Here is a 19989-nt window from a genome sequence, read left to right on the forward strand (position 1 = left end):
ATATATATATATATAAATATATATATTTTATATTTTATATTTGCTTTTGCTGCTGCCGCTGACAGTTGCAGTTGCACGCTTAAGTTGCTTGTCGAGTGCGTTTTATACTCGCTTGTTCTTTGTCTCTCGACGTTTTCATTTTGCGTTAAGGTTAGTCTTGTTTTTTTGGGGTGCCAGCATTTTGTCCAGCATATCAGCTTCTTGATTTCACTTTTCCCTTTTTATCTCTGCACTTGGAGTAGCTAGTTTTTCACATGATTTAACATGCAAAGCTGAATTTCGAGTGCCAGTTACTTATGCACGACCGAACTTTTAATTTTATGGTGAATTTCACATTGTTATATTTAATTTAACTTTCTTTGTTTTGAAAATTCAATGCTGAATTTGTAAGCAACTACAATTGAAATGCTCTATTTAATTGCATAAAATTGTATAAATTGTTAGCTGTTGCTATTTTGATTTTACATCATTTCCATGCATTGTAAAATGCTTCACGTGTTGTTCAATAACAACATTACTCATACGCCGTGTTACACAAGTTGTTTTTTGCATTTAGTAGCTTTATTAGCTTACACTTCAATAATTGGCACGATTTGCTTCTAAAAATAGGCAATAATAAAATATTAGATGCAATTTTAATAACAATGCCTCCCCGATCTTTCTATAAACTGACATTTACACAATTTCTGCGAAATAGTTTTGTATATTGAAATTCTCAAAATTAATTTGCATGATAGACGACAAACGCTCAGAATTGTGTTCAATTCAATGCAAATTGATGGTTCCACATCATATGAATGCCATAAATTTAGGGTCTTAAAAATCGATTGAGAAGCGTAACTTATATTGAATGTTTCAGATTTCGTTCAAGAAGTATACATTTTTGAAGTAGATTTAAGAATACTATGAAACACAATATTTTTTTTTTTTTTAACGTTTTTTATAATGCGGTGTCAATTAACGTCAAAACAAGAGCAAAGTCTTACTAACTTGCATATAGCAATTTTTTCCGATATTTTACCAATTACTTTACTTTCTTGCTTTTAATATCACAACAACCGTGAAACAACCATATGAAAAGTATTCAAGCAGTGTCAGTTTTATTTCGATTATTTAATTATGTACATTATATTTTTACTTTAACCAGTAATATTCAAAATGTTTATTTTTGTTATTATTAAATTCATAATTAATTTGAATGCAAAATTTGTTTTTAAGTACAGCGCTTGTAAAAATGTCAACGATTTTCAATTGCGTTGATTTTATATTTTTGTAATATTTTTTTAATTATGTATATATTATCACTTCACATACACAAACAACAACACACATTCGATAAGTTTTTCAACACAGTGCTTAATTTATGTAAAATCCGTTATCTGAATCAGAATCTGATCGGAGCAATGGAAGCTTTTCCACTCCTCACATCCGATTCGTTTGAGTGGTCGCGGCAGACTAAGCGGCTACAGACATATCCTAATCGGAATTAACGTCGAGACTACCCGAGTGCTACCGACTGTGCTATGTTAAGTGACTGTTAGAGACTGACAGCGCTGCTGTTAAACAACAGAAAGTGGCGCTGTTAGCTGTCGTTTTGTTGTGGTAGGTTTTGCATTTCGTATTGCATTGAACTTGAACTAGTTAGCCAGCAAGTTGTTGTTTTTCTTGTCTCTGCTGTTTTGCTTTTGTTTTTGTGCCACCTTTTGCCGGCTATGCTGTTGGCGCTGGCGCACTGCTCCTCTGTGACCATATTTCACGAAAATTAATTAAAAAATCTGACTGATTCACTTAATCCGAATACAAATATTTGAATTTTAAACATAAAACATTTAAGCATAAAGTATTACAATAATATGTTGGATTAAATAATTAATATGATTGTATAATAAAAGTTACAAATAAACTGTAAGATTTATTTTAATTTAATAATATGCTAATACAAACATATTTTGTTTTAAGAATTCTAATATTAAATTCTTCTCTCAGGTTAAAATATGCTAGCTATTGAAACATCATGTAATTTTCTTGATTATCCGAGAAAATATAGTTATATGCTTTTCTATTCTGACAAGCCTCTCAGTTATTCTTGTCTAGCCCTTCAGCTGTACATTTACTTCATACTACTACTATATCATATAGTTGCATGACACCTTATATAAAAAGCTTTGTACATAAAATTGTAGATAATTTGGATTTAATAGCCTTTATTAGAAAGTTGCTTTTCCTTCTTGTTTTCAACCTTCAGAGAGTATTTTGTGTTAGAAAAGTACTTGCATGCCAAGCAAGAACTATTTATAATAAATTCCACTTTAACAACCGATTCCAAAAGAAAAATATATACGGGGCACTGTTTCGGTTTCAGTGCACTGCAGTGTCACAACAAGTGGAATTTGTGTACGCTTTCAAAATCAATTTGTAGCACGAGAACTATTAATAAACAACGTGCGTTGCGGATCAATAGCTCCATGCCACAAGAGTCCGAAGCCAGCTCAATAGAAACACACATGTCTCTCTGAGTGTGGGCAAGGAAGCGGATATAATAAATGCACAAGCACAACATCAACACTGACAGTCCCGAAGACCTGAACACATTTTATTGACATTGCCATTAAATGAAAATCAGAGTAGCGTGTTGTGAATGCTCCGGAAGGGGCTTAGTTTCGGTGCTTGGTCGGGGAAAAAAATCAAAAGTAATTATTGACAGAATTTTAATATGCAGTTTGTTGAAGAATTATATTATTTATTTTATATAATATTATTATTATAAAAAGAGCGTTCCTTTAAATATAAATATTTTTGCAATTAATTAGATCATATCTTAGAAAGTTATTTGAAAATTTGTTTTGTATAGAATTGTATTTATGTAATTTGTTCTGGTTATTTTAAAAAATTATACATAAAAACCGAATTTCAACAATTAAAAATTTTGACTTTTGAGATATGTTCACAAGTACAAGGCTAGATATTATATAATAAAATTACATGACATGTCGAAACTAAATCTGATATCGATTGTTAGTTCTTTGACTGAAGTCCTTGAGTCAAGCGGCCAGCCAACGTGAACTTGACACTGAATACTTAAGAGAACTAGAAGTCCGCAAAGGCTGCGAGTGCCACACGGAGGTAAAGAGAAGAAAAATGCATATGTGTGCATAAAGGCTAAATGGATGCTCCTCTAGTGCGCAACGATTTGCTTGCATAAAAGTTTACAAACAAAAATCATAAATCGGAAACCGTAAAACTCAGTTCACCATCAAGTTTGCTAGGCACAAGTTTAGGGAGTCTCTGTTCAACATTGTTTGCAAGTTATAAGCCGCAAACTAGTCACAAAGTATAGTTAACATTGCCTTAACCCAACCGATACATGGGTTGTACAAAAAATAAACAGAGATTTACTTCCCTTAAAAAGCGAGATTAACCGAAAAAATAAATTTGTTAATTGCATTGAAGAATATGATTCATTTCATTGATTTTTCGGATTTCTTATAATTTTCCATATATGAGATTTTATATTTCTGTCTGGCAACTCCTTTGTCTTCCCTCGTATACAATATACGCATTTTAAAAATCAAATTGTAATTCCAATTTCTTCTTTGCTGGTCAAGTTCAAGTAGAAAAGTAGTCATAAGTCGCCGTTACAGGAATCAAGGGTGGACGGTGGTACAACTTAATATGGTATTTGATTCAAGTATTTTAGCTTAAGGCATCTTTAAGGAACTAGGGAGTGGCAAAGGGGTGGAGTCTGGAATTGAATGTGCGGCGACTTCAATGAACACGAACACAATTTGCGTCGCTTTATTTAAGTAAATTTACAAAAGAAGGCAAACACATCCACACGCAGACACAGCCATATAACCTGCACAAACACATACACCAGAGCTATTTAATTGATAAGTTAATTGATTTTTGTTCGGTAAATTGGAAACCCAAAAAATAAAAAACAAATTTTAATTTAAGCAAGCGGAAAGAAGTACTAAAAGGAGAAGGAGAAGGTGAGGACCGGATATATATAAAATATTGGTGTATTGAAATGAAATGAAGCAGAGAGAAGCTTCTGTTGAGTTCATTATTTTATATCGGTACAGATACCAAATCAATTAAAATTGAATCTGAAACTCGTATAAATTATTATAGTTTACAATTGTACATGTTTATTTGATACTGAATGAGCTTAAAAGTAGAGGAACACATTTTATTTCACTTAACAGTTTAAAATTGTATATAAAACTGTGTACAATTATTTGACGTTGAATGAGGTTAAAAGTAGAAATTGAAATTTTATTTCATTTTGACACATAATATCTGACTCGTTATGACGAATGGCGCACTTTGCTTTTAGTGAATTTATTTTGCTACGAAATCAGTAATAAAACAGCATATTTAACGCGCAACGCTCAAATCAGACGCATTTTATATGAACACTGCCAAATAGAAAATGTCCCCCAAGTGACACTTGAATCAAGCCAAGATGAGCATACAAAGCTATTAATTTTATGGAAGTGATGAGAATGCAGCATGTAAAGTGTTCATTTGCAATTGATTGGTCTAATCTTTGCTTTCCCATTAAATCTCAAATGTTCAATTGAATCGAATCGGAATTCGTTTAATTAATTCCATCACTTAAACGCTGCTTACTTACGTCGATATGGTATTCTTAACAATTCTTATTTTAAAACAGTCTGCCAACTTGTTACAAGTTCAACTAGAATCCACCTAGTTGTGAAATAATCAACGTATTCATAAAATAAGTTAATTTTATATATATATTCAGTTATACAAATATTTGTGGCATTTCTTAAAACATTGTTTAAAACAATTTTTGTTATTAGTTTAGTTACAAACCTAATAATATGATTTAATCTAGCTACAAGTTGTTATTGCCATGTTAACGCCTTTTGTTTGGCCTGTGCAAATTTTACGACCAGCTATTAAACGTTAGTCTAATGAAAAAGAATTGCCGAGAGTCGCATAAAAATGTCTACGCCCGAAAATTGCAAGTACTGTCTTTACTCTACTTTAAGTGGCAGTCCAATTCGACCTTGAAACCAGAAACATCAACAATTATACAGATAATTTGCTTGGTCCAAAGTTTCTATTGAGCCTAAGGGAAACACTTTTGGTAGCTCTCTTTCCCTACCCATCTCACTTTCCCTACTGCCTCTGCCCGTAATGAGGTTATCCTGTTCAATGCTCCTTCCTCGTGGCTCCATGTTGGCCTTTTAGGCAGGCTTTGTGGCATAGGCTTCATCAGTATCTCTATCGCCTGTTGGCATGCGGCATGTGCCACGTTTGCCTTAGTCTTGCGTGTGCTATTTTGTTTGGGCCCTGCATTGTATGTCATATTTGCCGCAGCTGCAGTCACCGTTGCCTCAATTCAACAACTTTGCAAGCCCTTTTACCCCAATTCTCTACCCTTGCCAAGGCTAATTCACAATTTGTCACGAAATGTGGAGCGCATTAAAAGCGACAGCAACAAATCCAAAAACATATCCAGTTTTATGTTTAAGGCAGCTCTCACATATCAGAGTCGGCCCATTTACTCTAAGGGATATGTTTTTATGTGAGACTCTTTGTTGTTTACCAAAATATCGTATCCAAACGCAAAATTTCTATTAACTAAAAAGTAGACTCTCCTTTGATTATCAGCTCTGTCCTATATCACTTATAAAAGGCTTTTAAAAATCTGGCAGTTCCTTTAAATTAATGAGAAGAGAACACCGATCTGGAAGGGTGAATACCGATCTGGAAGAGTGTATAATCTTCGGCATGGAAAAGTAAGATTTTCTTTCTTGTTTTTACCATCCTTACACACACATATATGTACAAGCACACACATATACAAACAAACACACGCATAGATATCTTTTAACATTGTGTGAATGTTTTTCGTTCATTGGCTTTGACGTTGGAAGCGGCACCGAAAACAAAAGTTGAAAGTCTAATGAACCCCTTGGCAAATTGCTTTGGCAATAGCGCATAAGGCGAAACATCACACAAACATAAACAAGCACACACACACAAACTCATATACCCACACATACTCAGAAGATAATATAGTATGTGCCTGGCCATGCATACAAATTTAGAATATGCATATACATATGGTATTTAGCTGACAATATCTTTGGCAAAAAGATTAAAGTAGTGTCCATAATAGCACCACTGTTCCAAGGTTCTATGGACTACATTTGTGAACCCATTCAGTTACTTATCCTTTTTGCATATTATTTTAAGCCTCAAGTGGGTAAAAATTATATTTTTATTATTATTATGCAACACTTTTCAGTGTTTAAGCAGTACTTGAAACTGGATTAAAGTTTTTCCACATCGAATCAAACTTTGTCATAAAATAAAAAGCAATAAGAGCGCTTGGTTAAATATCTCAATGATAACAATCAATCTTTGTTAAAAATGTATTAACCAATAAACTCATTCCCAATAACTAAATCAGAGCTTCCTTTTTCATGCACTGAATTCGTATAAGTGATACTTATACTGTTATTTTATTAATAGAAAACAAAAATAAAAATCAACCCATTGAATTATAAACATTAATTAGATAACAGAATTAGAAACGTTAGAGCTTGTAAGTTCTGTGCCAACAACTTTCTTATTACAATTTCTATCAAAACCATTTATAGTCTGAAATGTCTGTGATTTATTTAATTGCCAAGCACTCGCACAAAGGCTAAGACTTGGCAAGTGGAGAGAAGACTCACAATTCTATGAATTGACTCAATCGTTGGCTTAACAACATTATCAGACAGTTTATTTTGCATAAATAAAGAGGCGTTGCCTCACACACAGACACATTTTGCCGAAATTTCGCCAATTTTTTCCGATTAATGTGAGAAAAGTAGCTAGAAATGCTGTTAAAAGGGGGGATTTATTCTCATGGCAACAGTCTGGCAAGCATTGAAGTGGAAATCTACGAGGGTTGTTAGCTTAGTGTGAATTTTGAATAAATAATAATAAGCCTTTTTAATATAATGAGATATGCAGAAAATAGAACATCTGCTTATGTGATTTAACATATTTCTACTACATTTTAAATAGATTTGTATTATAATATCAATCTATTTAAATGATTACATTAAATAATAACAGGTTTTTACTAAGCTTCAAATTGAAAATGAATTGAAAAGAATAGATGTAGTCACTACTGATTAACAAATCAATACATACTTAAGTTAATACATCCCAAAAAAAAAATTATGTTTCAGAACATTAGAGCTATAAAATTTGTATACTTGAATCATTTTTCTTCTGTCTTTTCAAAAAAATGTCCGACTGAAATATGTTGTCACTTCCAGCTCCTTTGAGCGACATTCAAAAAGAGTATGCTGTTAAATACAAAAGGACGGTGTCACTAGCCCAATTTATGGCAGCGCAGAGCATTTTTCGAGACAAACAAAGATAGGAACAGTTGCCAATGGCGACCTTTTCTGTGTGTGTGTGTGTTCCTCTATGTCTGTGGTGCCACGTGTTGGCTAAACTCTCTATATGACTATATATAGTCAAATTGAGATAAATGGGGCCACGCATTTTAGCAACGGAAATTGCAGCGTTTGGATAAAATATTGTAACTCTGGCTATGTCATGTGAAATTAAATTTAATCTTTCAAAGGGCTGAACTATAGCCAAGAGTGAACTCGACAGACAGGACATTTGGTTGGGCACAATATGATTAATATGTTTACAACATAAGTGGCTTTCTGAGAAAAATGTGATTAAAAGAATATCGATATATTCTGCAAAATATTAAGCAACTCAATTGAATCACCGCATTTTTGGGACCAATTGTGACTCACCTTATTATTCAGATTGTATATTTCTAAAACGAAAGGTTATGTGTTTCCAAGAACCGAGACTTTCTTTTATTAATTCCAGAATACATTTTTCGAAGAATGTAGTAAACTTGAGTCCAATTTCCGGAACAGTAGTAGAAGTATTGAGATTCTGGGACAAGACACTTTTTCTAAAAAAGGTTTACACCTGTCCCTCGCCCAATCAATAATGAAGCAATACTATAATGAAGCAATTGAAAATCAAAAACTATTTTTTTCTGAGTCTATTTAAGTAATGTAAGCATGCATACCTAAAAGGCCAACAATAAATTCAACTGCCTTCTGGTGGCCGCTCAAATCAGTTGAGAGAGACAAAGATGGAGAGAGGCTTTAAGAACAAAATTCAAAATATGTAACAAATATGTAACTTATTGTTGAGTAGTGAGGAAATGAGCGGAGACATATATACATATATTTATTTATTTAATGTCGGCCAATAATAATCGGCACGGGCAAATACAAAACGTAAAAAGAAATTTGAATTAAATTAAAATTTAAATGTAATACTTAACTTTAAACTTACAATATGCTACATTTATCCAACATTTTTTGCATGGTTCAGGGAATTTCCAGAAAACCTCAATCAGACCAACAATGAGTTAAATATTCGATTAATAAATTAATTATCTTATTAAAATAAGTTTACAAATATTTTATCGTTTAACAAATCAGGCAGAATGTAATAGTCCAGCTGCCCCTTATCATAAACACATACACAAAGTAAACATATCCATAGCCCAACAGCCATTTATTAAATTCAATATTTACCCAATGCAAACAATTTAAAATTCAATTAATATTACCGGAGAGGCCCAAGCAACGCCCATTTATTTGTAGACGTTGGAAGCCATATTGCCGTCGGAAATTTATAAATATAGTATACTGGCATCTAATAGTCACAGATGGGCGTCCCAGAAATTCGAACCGCCCACCTGGGCACGTGCCGTAGCAATATCTTACAATTAACAATTCAGTTGTTATCGAGAGGAGAGTGGGTTGAGAAAGCGTTCGAAAAGCCAACAAATAGATAATAATGAAGGCACAATGTCAAGTGCTGAGTAGAAGAGTTCAATGACTTCCTGTCGTTATTTAAACAGTGACTGCCGAAAAGCAGGCAATGCTCATTTATACTCATTACATTTGTGGCTTGCAGCAACTGTGTGTTTCACAAAAATAAATGAGATAAAATGACAACAAAAATAAATGAGATAAAATGACAACATAAAGTAGAGTTAATTGCAAAAATAAAAAGTAAGATATTTACTTTAACATCAAAAATGAATATATTTGTCTAGAAACACAACTTTCAAGTACATTAAATTCAAAGGCGATCAATACTCTTTACTTAGTCTTATGAGAATTTATAATATTCAAATTTAATTTTGTTCTTAAAACCTTTTCTGAAATTTCAAAATATGAAGTAGTTGATTTTTTTTTGTATTATTTAAGGTTTCATCTTTATTATATATATACTTTGATATATGTGAGCTTTTTTAAAATCCAATTTTGATTATTTGATTTGTACAGAGAATACCATATTTCCATTGCAAACTATTCCAGGGAAATCAATAAAAATAACGCCCAACGCTCACATTCAAATATATATTATGTATTACATGCTTATCTAGAAACGCTTAGGAGTTCAGAATTTCACTTCAATTTTCTTAGATTAGTTTGAATAAGCTCAACAAAACATGTTGGTGGCCCCAAAGCGAGCTGTGTGAGTTGTCAGCTTAGAGACGCCTCCAAGGCATTTGTCAGAGCTGTGAAATTAGGCGATTTAATACTTATAATAGCCTTTAATGCCAAGAGGCATGCGACATATTGAGCGAATCCCATCCTATGTCTATGTGTTCATCCCTGTCTATGTTTGGTATCTTTGGGCAGAGTTCATTGAACGGCTAAAAAAAAAAGATATGACCAAAACAAAGGCAAGAAAAACGCATGAAACGTGGTTTTAAATCTGTTGGTCTGGTCAAAGTTGAATGGTCAACAGTTGTACAAAAAAGGCAGACTTTTTACTGGTAATCTAATTGCAAATGCAGATTATAAACTGTGGCAGACATCAGGTGAATAGGCTCGAAAACATGGTTGAGTTTGTGTCTGTTTCAATTTAAGGGGTTACAAGTTAAAAATAGGTAAAAGGAATCAACATGAATGACAAATTCTTAAGTGAAGCTTGACAGACCGAAAATGTACAACAAAAAATAAGCAAAAGTGGAGTAAGCGATTTAGATATACCCTGTAATATATTCTTAAGAATTATAAATGATGATATAAACACAACGTGTATACATTATTATAAAAATACATTATTGACATATGCAGTTCTCCGTATTGTATTTAAATGTATTTCCAAACTTACAATAACAGTATTAATTCCATTTTAATAACAAAGCGCAATTGGTAGAAAAGGCTTTCCATCAGCAAATATATTCACTTATTAGTTTTTATTAATCGAAAAAGTTAATATATTTGCTGATGGAAAGTCTTTTCTACCAATTGAGCTTTGTTATTTATAGTGAACCCTATACATTGGAGCTTTGTTATACCCCTTTTCGCAATATGTTAAGATTAATGGGTACACAAATCAAATGTGCTATGCAAAGCATGCCACACGCACATAAAATGGGCCAGATAATGCCAATCAAAAGAGTTCCCAGGAATGTGTGCATAGTATAGTATAGTGTTTGAATTCCATGAATCGACGAAATTTATGCAGTTTGTTCCCAATCAAAAATATAAAAATATAAATATAAGAAAGATAGCTCGGCTATATTAGGCAGCCCGAAGATAAATGCCCCTGTAGAACGGAGTTAAGTTGCCGGCATCTAACTCTCACTAAATTTAAAAAGCTGTCAGATTGTTTGAACGCAATTATTTTGGAGTGCAAATGTAATTATATAATTTTCAATATATAAGGATCATAAAATATGTATATCTTGGTAAGCAAAAAGGTTTTCAGAATCAGAAACTGAGTGAGGAACAGACAGGTGAGGCTAATGGCACAATAAAATATACCGTGTGAGGTCGTTGATGTCTGCTTTTATTGATACATTGTACATTATATTCTTACACACGATGGAAGCTATATAGAATGAGATAATTTAGAGATTATATTACAATTTCCATAAAGTACAAAATAACGAAAACATCTTTGTACAAAATTGCACTTTGTTTATAAGATACCATATTCCTCATAAACATTATATCCAAATTTATAAAGAATACAATACTTTGTTGATTCATTTCTTAATGCATTTCTTAGATTTATTGCATTTATTATTCCAATTTTAATTTATGTATTACAGTCTAATTATTATTCCATAACCGAAAAGCGTGCTTTACTCAGTGTACTCATTCCTTTAATCTGCTCCGCTTAACGCATAGTCTTCAGCGTTCCATACAGTTAAATAATTTATACAGATGCGCAATGTTCAAAAATTCAAGTGAATGATTTGGTAACACCGCCTAAGCTAGCTGTATACTGTTTTGTTATTGAAATGCGATAAATATACAAAATGTATGAACTTATTCACGCATGTATGTCTTCCGCACAAACAGTCAGAGAGCCAGTTACCATAGACGACGATCCAAGATGGCAGACGAGCTGTTTGCACCCTTGCACCCCCCTCCGACCCCAACCATAATCCATGCAGTTATGGCCCATCGAGCAGCAAGGACAGCTGTCCGAACGATTTACGAGGTCGTGCTTCACATAACTTATGTTGCAAGACAAGCTCAAGAGCTCGCCTATCTTATTTGCAATGCTCCATTTATTAGTCTTTATAGTATATGTGTGCGTGTGTGTTGAGTATATTTCTCGATGAGTTTACAATTTCTTAGAATTCATTTGCGTTGTTGATTTCCTTTCCCTTTAATGTCTGGTGTCAATTGGTGTCTCATTTCCAGTTTTGCATTTCATATGTGTATCGCAAAAGTCAAAGGTCATTTATTTCTTTTTATCCTTATCCTTGTCCTTGTCCTTCTTGTCATCACTTTTAGAGTTGGAACAGGAAGCTAAGTAGCCACCGCTCTGCATGCGATCAAAGGCATCCATTGGATCGTAGTTTGCATAAAAGTTCTTATATTTCAGTTTTCTTGGCGCATTGCTCAGCATGTATAAGCAAAACGGAGCGACCAATGATAAAATGCAAGCGGTCTTCAAAATTCGCAGCGACTTATTCAAATGAATATCACGCATGGGAAACTTGAACTTGGGTCGTGGCTTTTCTGACTAATAAAAGTTTAAAAAGTCTTTATTAATATATTAAAGATGTAAATTTGAAAGAAAACATTATTATTTTGTATATTTTTTAATTACTAACCTTTGCCTTAGACATTCTGAAATTGTTTTTTTTTTTATATGTTTCTAGAGTCCTCACAGTTTTGTGTGATATGAGTAAATAAAACTATTTCGAAAGATCTGTACAGCTAAACATACTATGATTGAAAAAATAGCATGTACTTCGTTTTTAAAACTGCTAACGCAAACAATTATTGAAATAATAAGATATTAAGTTCGCTTTTAGTATACAGCCCAACTTCCTGAGTTCATAACACTGTAATAACAAGAAATCATCCGGATTACATTTTCACTTCCTGGAAAAACATAAATTCAGCCTGCACAACCAATTTAGAAGTGCACACATCTATATTGGGAATATTGTTCAAAGTTCAAAAATGTTAAGGATAAACTAGTATTGATTTATTTCCTCTAATTGGTTGAGGTAGAAGAAGGAACTGCTAATGGTCGCAACAAAAACACAAAAATTTCTTTTCGTATTGAGAAAGGCTTATGTATCAAGCTGCAATTTGCCAATTTCCTGGAACCCCATTTGCCATTAAGAGCCATTGAGTTAAAGTCATTGCACAAATCCCATAGACAGTGTGATTTATTGTTGCGTGCTGCAAGCCGGCTATTACGTTGGCCATGCAATTGGCCAAACTTGTTGAGAGTCTAGAGTTAAATGAGCTCTGAGTAGGAGATAGTTTAAGGCAGCAATTTACAGTCAATTATAGTCGGCTTGGCCAAGGAGGGGTCAAAGATAATTGAAGCTGGCTTCTGGTTAATCAAGCTGATACTTGTCAAAAGTCCTTGCAAGAGCCGACTTAATCCAGCGGATAAACAGAAGATGCCTGACTTAAGAGTGGGAGCAAAAAATTCAAATGTGAACCAACAGAAAAACACAAATAAAAAGAGTATTAAAAAAGGCAAGAGTCTGACAAACGAGAAACAATGCTTACGACGCTTAACATGGCCATTTGTCTAAGACCGGCAGCGGGGGAATAAATGTTTACTGGCAGTGTAAAAAATTCGAGGCATACTTTTGGTTCACGTGGCTAGCAACATTGCTGTTTACATGGCCAACAAGCATGCAAAGTGACTGAGCGGCTGAAAGCATGCAACAGCCAACCGGGTTTTCAAGTGTTTTGCGAATAAGTAGGATAAGAGCTACACTGAGTTTAAGACCTCTCAATTCCACATTCAAGACTTAAGAGTGGGCAAATTGACTATGCTAATAGACCCGCATAGGTTGAGCATTTACATATTGAAACTTGATTAAGAAACTCAGCTTTACTCAATTAAATAAAAATGTATATTATTAAAAATCAAGAGGTAAGCAAAAATACATTTTAAATTATGTTTATTTCCCAAAATGTTCCCATGCATTTTGCTGTTTTTTATATAATTTTATATTATTGTACATTATTAATTGTTTCATTGAAATTATTATTATTATATTTATTACTAATAGCCAAAGTCTAAAAGTAAATGGTCACATTATTTATTTTGTTTATTTCCATTATCATTAAAATATTAATGCCCTTGAGAGGAATTCTGAAAATATTCTAAACATATTATAACCTTTTCTCATATCCTAGTTGTAATTAAAAAGTTAAAAAATTAAACTAGGTTTGGCTAAAATAAAAGATTCCTTATCATGGGTCCTCAAAAAGGGCATACGAAGATCGGATATCCAGAGTTAGTTTGTATGTGTTGCTTTAGATGCTGTTGCCGGGGAGTTTTTATTTCGTAGTTTGTGTGGTTTCTGAGGTGTGTTTTATTTCCAAAATCCAAGCACGTCGGGCAGACAAAAACAAATAAAAGTTTTGCATGTGAAATGCAGTTGAAATTCTAGACCCAAATTCAGAAGATACTTTTATTTTGTACCTAAGGCAAAATCTTTAAGACTTAACTGCTGATTTCTGTTGTTAGTGGCAGAAAAAAAAAAAAAAAATTGTGTAAGTGCGAGACGAGATGCAAATGCAACTTGCAATAAATTTTACATTTTCACTGACATTGCATTCTGTTAAAATTCCCCAGACAGGAACCTACCAAACTGAAACCCCACACACCTCCCGTAAGGGCCTCCAATGTGTCGTCGTTACCAGTTTATTGAAATTTTATGCAATTCTTGCATTTTATAGAATTGCATGCACTTTGTTTACGTGGTTGGATGAGGGGGTGTGTGGGTTGGTTGGTTGATCCGAATGGGAGGACATTTTGGTTATGCAATTGGGATAAAGTTTGTCTTCGATTCTGTATACATGTTTGTTGCGACCTGTCAAAGCTGGCGCTTCTCGCGATTTCCCCAATAACAAGAAAAGTTGTTCGGCTGAATATTCTGAGGTTACCCGCTGGTTTTTGTCCTCATGTTAAATGTAAAGCACATGAACGGATTTCAGCATGCGGCAACAGAAGAAAACTTTTGTGCTTAGCGAAATGTTCAAGTGTGGGATTTTTAAATATTAATATTAGGGATCATTGAGATTTATAAGTTGGGTATTCTACTTATAAAACTTAAGAAAAATATATCATTTAGTATTTAATGCAAAAATATATTGTTATATATTAAGGAATTTCTGTGAAAATCATTATTAATGCTAAATAAATATATCTTCATTCTTTGACCGAAAACAGCAGCTTGTCGCCATCTGTATTTTAATTCTCAGCAAACCTGCTGGGCATTGTTGTTGTTTTTAACAATCGTTGAGGCGTTAAATTTTAATCTTGTTCGCTCCCTTAATTCGTAATTTCTTAATTCTCCACTTATGTCATGAAACGCGCTCGCCGCAGAGCCAGGCAAAAATAATAATTAAAATATGGAAATGGAAAAAAAAAAGAAAAAGCCACAACGACAGTTGCTATTATGGAAAGGGGAGAACTTACATTATGAAACAATAATTAACTTACGTAATTGGATTTTCTCGCCATGACAACAACATTTAAGGGCGATCAGATTACCGGAAATACAAGAAAATTATCATTAGTTGCAACGGAAATTAAAATGATGACAAGAAACAATAAAGCCATTTAAAACAACTTTTAAAAATGTCAAAAAAACAGTCTTAAATGTTTTGCTTTGGCAATTATACAATTAAATATGGATATTAAGTATTTGTGACAATTACTCAAACTATCGATAATGGTCATTGACAACCTTTTGATAATTATTAACTGTTTTTAATACATAAAATAAGCAAGTCTGCACACTTTAATATTATCCAACATTAGCTTTTCCTTAAGAGCATTCATCATTAAGAAGCTAATTAAAGTTGGCTTCTAAGAAATTGAAGCCACTTTAAACACAACCACTAAGTTACCCTATGAAATTGTTTGCCAACTAAACCAGAAGCAACCATGCACAAAATTTGCTCATATTCACACTCCCTGCACACCCCTACTTACGCATACACACATCCACAAACACACACGCACATCAGCCGTTGTTGCATTCCACTGTGGCATGAACCAAGTCATACGGTGAGACTACAAATTTCTCCAGTGCTCGAGGAGCGCAAATTTCAAATGGCTTGACACCACGCTGACGGCCAGGCAGTTGTTGATGGTTGGCTGAATGACTCCCCTCTCTATGACTGGCAGGTCCATTGTTAAATAGTTGCATTTACCCCCAAAGGATATTAAGCAGGCGCAGCGGAAGGCAAAATCAAGTGCGGCATGCATATGCTCTGCCATGAGTAAATAATATGAATGTAAACTAAACACAAAACATTCAAACGTGCTCAACGCCCTTTTCCCAACAGCAAAAATAGATACAGATGATTATCGAAGGCAAATTTAATTTAATATTAGTGTTGAGAGCACATCTCAACACTGACTTCAAATAGATTGCGTGGCTTTGATGATCTTGCTTATGGTACATCCAGCTAAGTACACTAATTGTGCTCTTAAATGGAATTAAACTGCTCAGTAAGTAAACGACTTAAAACGAAAAGGTGAATGGAGTCAAACTCAGTCTTTAAGTATAAGTAGTCGAAGAATTGATTTCAGCACAAAATGTACATATTAACATACACAAACTGAAACGTAATTTTAACTATTTCTGGTATCATAATCTGAGCTATAATTTGAAAACATAGCAAATCAAAAGAAACAAAACTTGATAGATATAACAAATAATACATAAATTTAATATATCTTAGAAACTCAAACAAATGATTTAAATACATACATTATTCAATAGACCTTTTTAAATCCATATAATAATTATTTGTACGCTCTCATTGCATTTTAAATGCTACAATGGCGAACGGAAAATGCCACTTTTCTCGTTTCTCTCGTCATATAAAATGTCGATCAACTGTTAAGTTATTTCTGTGTGTGCATGTGTGTGTTCACCATTGTGGGTGTGTGTTAGTTTTGGCGCCATATTGTCGCTGGCGGCGCACCTTTTGTTTGGCAGCGTCGTGGTGAATATAGTTCTTGTCCCATGTTAAATTGATGCTGTAATTTAATTGTATGAAAAACATTTCCATATCTCATTCAAATGCAATTTTCTCATGCAGGTTGCACGCTTCACACGACCTCTTGCAAATTGCTGACCTTTGCACTCAATTATTTTGTTCTATGCAATGTGAGACAAACATTTTATATTTTTAGAAATGTTGTTATGAATCTAAAGCTGCATAAAATGAATTATATTTTTAAGTCATAAAATCAGAATAACAATCCCTGAACTAATGAAACTCGTAAGCGAGTGAGAGAAACTTCTTTAATTTTGGAAACATCTTTGAACTTTATAGTGTCGCATAAGAGACAGACGCAAATTTTTTGAGAAACCAAAAATATTTTCTAGTTTGATAACAGTTTATAACTATGTATATCCTTAAACGGTAATAATTATTTCACCCAATCTTTTATTTTTTTTAATCTTCACATTTAAATCTCTCTGTCTCTCGCTCTATTAATCTTTAAGTTTTGAGTTTTCTTCAGCTCTTACTAAATGAATACCTCTGTTTCTATCCATATTATTTTCGTAGGTATCTTCTCAATTTTTAAAGATTTTTACACATGTGTTTCGCTTTTTATATCTTGCTTTTTGTATGTTAATTTTATTTCTCTCTCTTTCTCATCCCTTTTGTGCACTTTCAATAAAAAAGTCACAGTGTGGCTTAATCGTTTACAGCCACTAAAAATAACCGTTATGTGGCTAAAATGTGCCAATCACATTGGAATTCAACGACATACAAGTCCATACAAGTCTCCTCACCTAGCTGGCTTAGACGCGCAAAGCCTGTAAGCATATGAAATACCTAAAGCTATTCAGATTCTGCGAAGCAGAGAGTGGCTTAAAACTGAGGCAGGGGTGGGTGGCAAAGGTTTATAGCATTCTTGGCAGGCAAATTTAGCGTAAGGTTGTTAGCTGTCTGACTGTGAACACTTATCTTTCTTGAAGCGTTGATATGTATTCCATTTGAATGGCATCTGAAACCTAACCACAGTCAGAACAAGCACTAAAACAATAAAAGCAACTGACAAGGGTAAGTCAAAATATTTAGCAAGCCATTTGTTGTCCTTGCTCATCGTATGCTTAGCGCTGACATTTAGCTTTTTGCTTGAAGGTGGTTTGCCAACAAAATTTAGCTGAAGTTATTTAGCTTAGAATGCTGTTGTCCTTTACAATTTTTGACAGGTACGCTGAAGTTAGCAGAGCTCAAAGACAAACCTAACTCTAGTTTTACCATCAACTTGATATGACTTCCTTGCTTAATGTAAGAAATTGCAATGGGAAATGTAATCAACTTATTTAATGTCGATTTCTAAATTTTATCGATAATGATACAATTGTATTTTAAGCTACACAAAACTGAGAATGAAAATTAAAAAGAATAAATTAATATTTATTAACTAAAATTAAGAGTTGATTACATAGTCCAAATCAGGTTTAAACATGTTTTATTTAAAGTATAGTTCAACTTCAAGTTAACCAGTTAACCGTTAACAATTCAAGCGAAACACGTAAAAACCACAACTACAAAAATATACATTAATAGTGAAGACTGCAAAACACCAAAAGTCATAAACTTCTGTGCCATTAAAAGGTTAACGTGTCTCTCGAACCTTTTCGATATGCCGTGACTAGCCTTTTCATTCAAATGGTTCAATGGGGCGTATGCGAAATATGTGTATGTGGCATGTGACTTAAAGCCGAAATGTTGTTTGCTCTGTTTGTATTTTGGCTGACCCTTGATTCAATGCGTATTGCCTACTGTTTGGGGCTGTCATTCATTGCTGCCTATTGCCACATTCGTTAACACATAAATCCCATATGGCATCATTCACATTCAGACACATGTGATCCCCATTCCAAAACCACATGCCACGCCTTACGACAGTCACCCCCAAACATACACACATAAAGCACCCCTCCTATCGCTTGCTCACGTGTCAAACTTTTGGCCAAAGCTGTCGCTTGTTTAATTCCACAGAGCTTTGGCACGATTTCTGCTGCAGAACTGCGCCAGTATTTTGCCAGTCATATTTTCTATTCTATTATTTTTGTTGTGCTCTTTTACACTTTTCTTGTATCTTGTATCTTGTATATATATATATATTTTTTTTTTCTTTCGTATCTTTTTTAGGCGCAACTGACATGTCGTCTGACAGCGCTCTATAAAATTGTTGCCCGTCAGAAAACTTTTGGGATCAAACTTTAATCCTGAAGAATTTTAAAAGATTATCAATAATTTAAAATGCAACAAAACTTTAAGGAATTGACATAGGTCCCTAAACTAATTTATTCTTGATTTACAAACATTTTTCGAAAGTGTCATTGCGACACTTTGAAAAGATTCTTGAAAGTTTAAATCAAATTTCCATGTATTCTGGGCTTAAAGTTTTATTAAAGTTCGCTCATTAAAAACTCGGCTGGTTGAGCACAAAAGTGTAAATAAAAGTTAACCTTATTGCTGCATATATATATAAAAATCATTGATTGATTTAAAAATTCTACGCAAAATGGAATAAAGTATAAATTGAAATTGGAAAATATGGTCAAAATAAATGCTAAATACTTTAAATTATTTAAATAAAAATTCAAAAATAATAATACTACTTTGCATGTTTCGATTATTTATCTTTACAGTGAGAATTTATCTATAGGCTATAATATAAACTTAAATTATTCAATTTCTTAGGGGTCCATCGATAACTGCTTAAGGCATAAAAAGGACTTTAGCTCCTTTCCTCTTAGGAACAGCAATCTCATTACCAAAGCCTTCGCAAAAGCTCAGCACGTGTCCTGCATATTCAACACATGCCTCGAATAACTTTAATAATTAAAATATGAGCGCATAGAAATAAAGAATTTCCCAGGAAATATCCAAATAGCGCGACGTGTTAGCATTCTAACCACAATTCATGACACACAAACAAAGAATTTAAATTTAGTGAATGTCAAAAAGTGACCCCAAAAAAAATACACCCCAGAACGTGTCAGAGGGGAATAAACATCGTAAAGGCTTGCTCTCAAAGCTTTGGGACACTGAGGCTGTAATGAACAACTCACAAGCAAAGTAAACCCGTTTTGGGAATATCAAAGAGTAGGGCAAAAGTCATAAGCTAAAAAACTAAAATGCCAAATAAAAAACGCTTACATAAATCTGCTTTGCTTGCGTGTACAAGGATAAATCTGAAAGTAACTTGGAACTTGCCACACATTACGCATCCTCCCTGTGTGGCAATGCATAAAAAATGCTTAGTATTCAAATTTTGACATGCTTCTAGGGAATCCCAAATGGGAATATAAGTCATCATCATCATCTTCATCATCATAATATCAACTGCTTTTTGGGAATATTTACACAAATCGATTTCCAAAAGCCATAAAAACTAAAA

General features: G+C 33.5%; 1 protein-coding gene across 1 annotated transcript; it reads right to left on the bottom strand.

Moving 5' to 3' along the window:
• Positions 1-11566: 11566 nt before the first annotated feature.
• On the bottom strand, positions 11567-12191 carry LOC6562583. Its single transcript, XM_001987955.3, has 2 exons — positions 12176-12191; positions 11567-12084 (listed from the first exon to the last, which is right to left on the bottom strand). The coding sequence occupies exons 1-2, from the start codon at positions 12188-12190 to the stop codon at positions 11800-11802; spliced, it is 300 nt and encodes a 99-aa protein (XP_001987991.1). The 5' UTR covers position 12191; the 3' UTR covers positions 11567-11799.
• Positions 12192-19989: the final 7798 nt, after the last annotated feature.

The sequence above is a fragment of the Drosophila grimshawi genome, unplaced genomic scaffold, assembly GCF_018153295.1.
Source record: "Drosophila grimshawi isolate 15287-2541.00 unplaced genomic scaffold, ASM1815329v1 contig_1377, whole genome shotgun sequence".
NCBI classification, from domain to species: Eukaryota; Metazoa; Arthropoda; class Insecta; order Diptera; family Drosophilidae; genus Drosophila; species Drosophila grimshawi.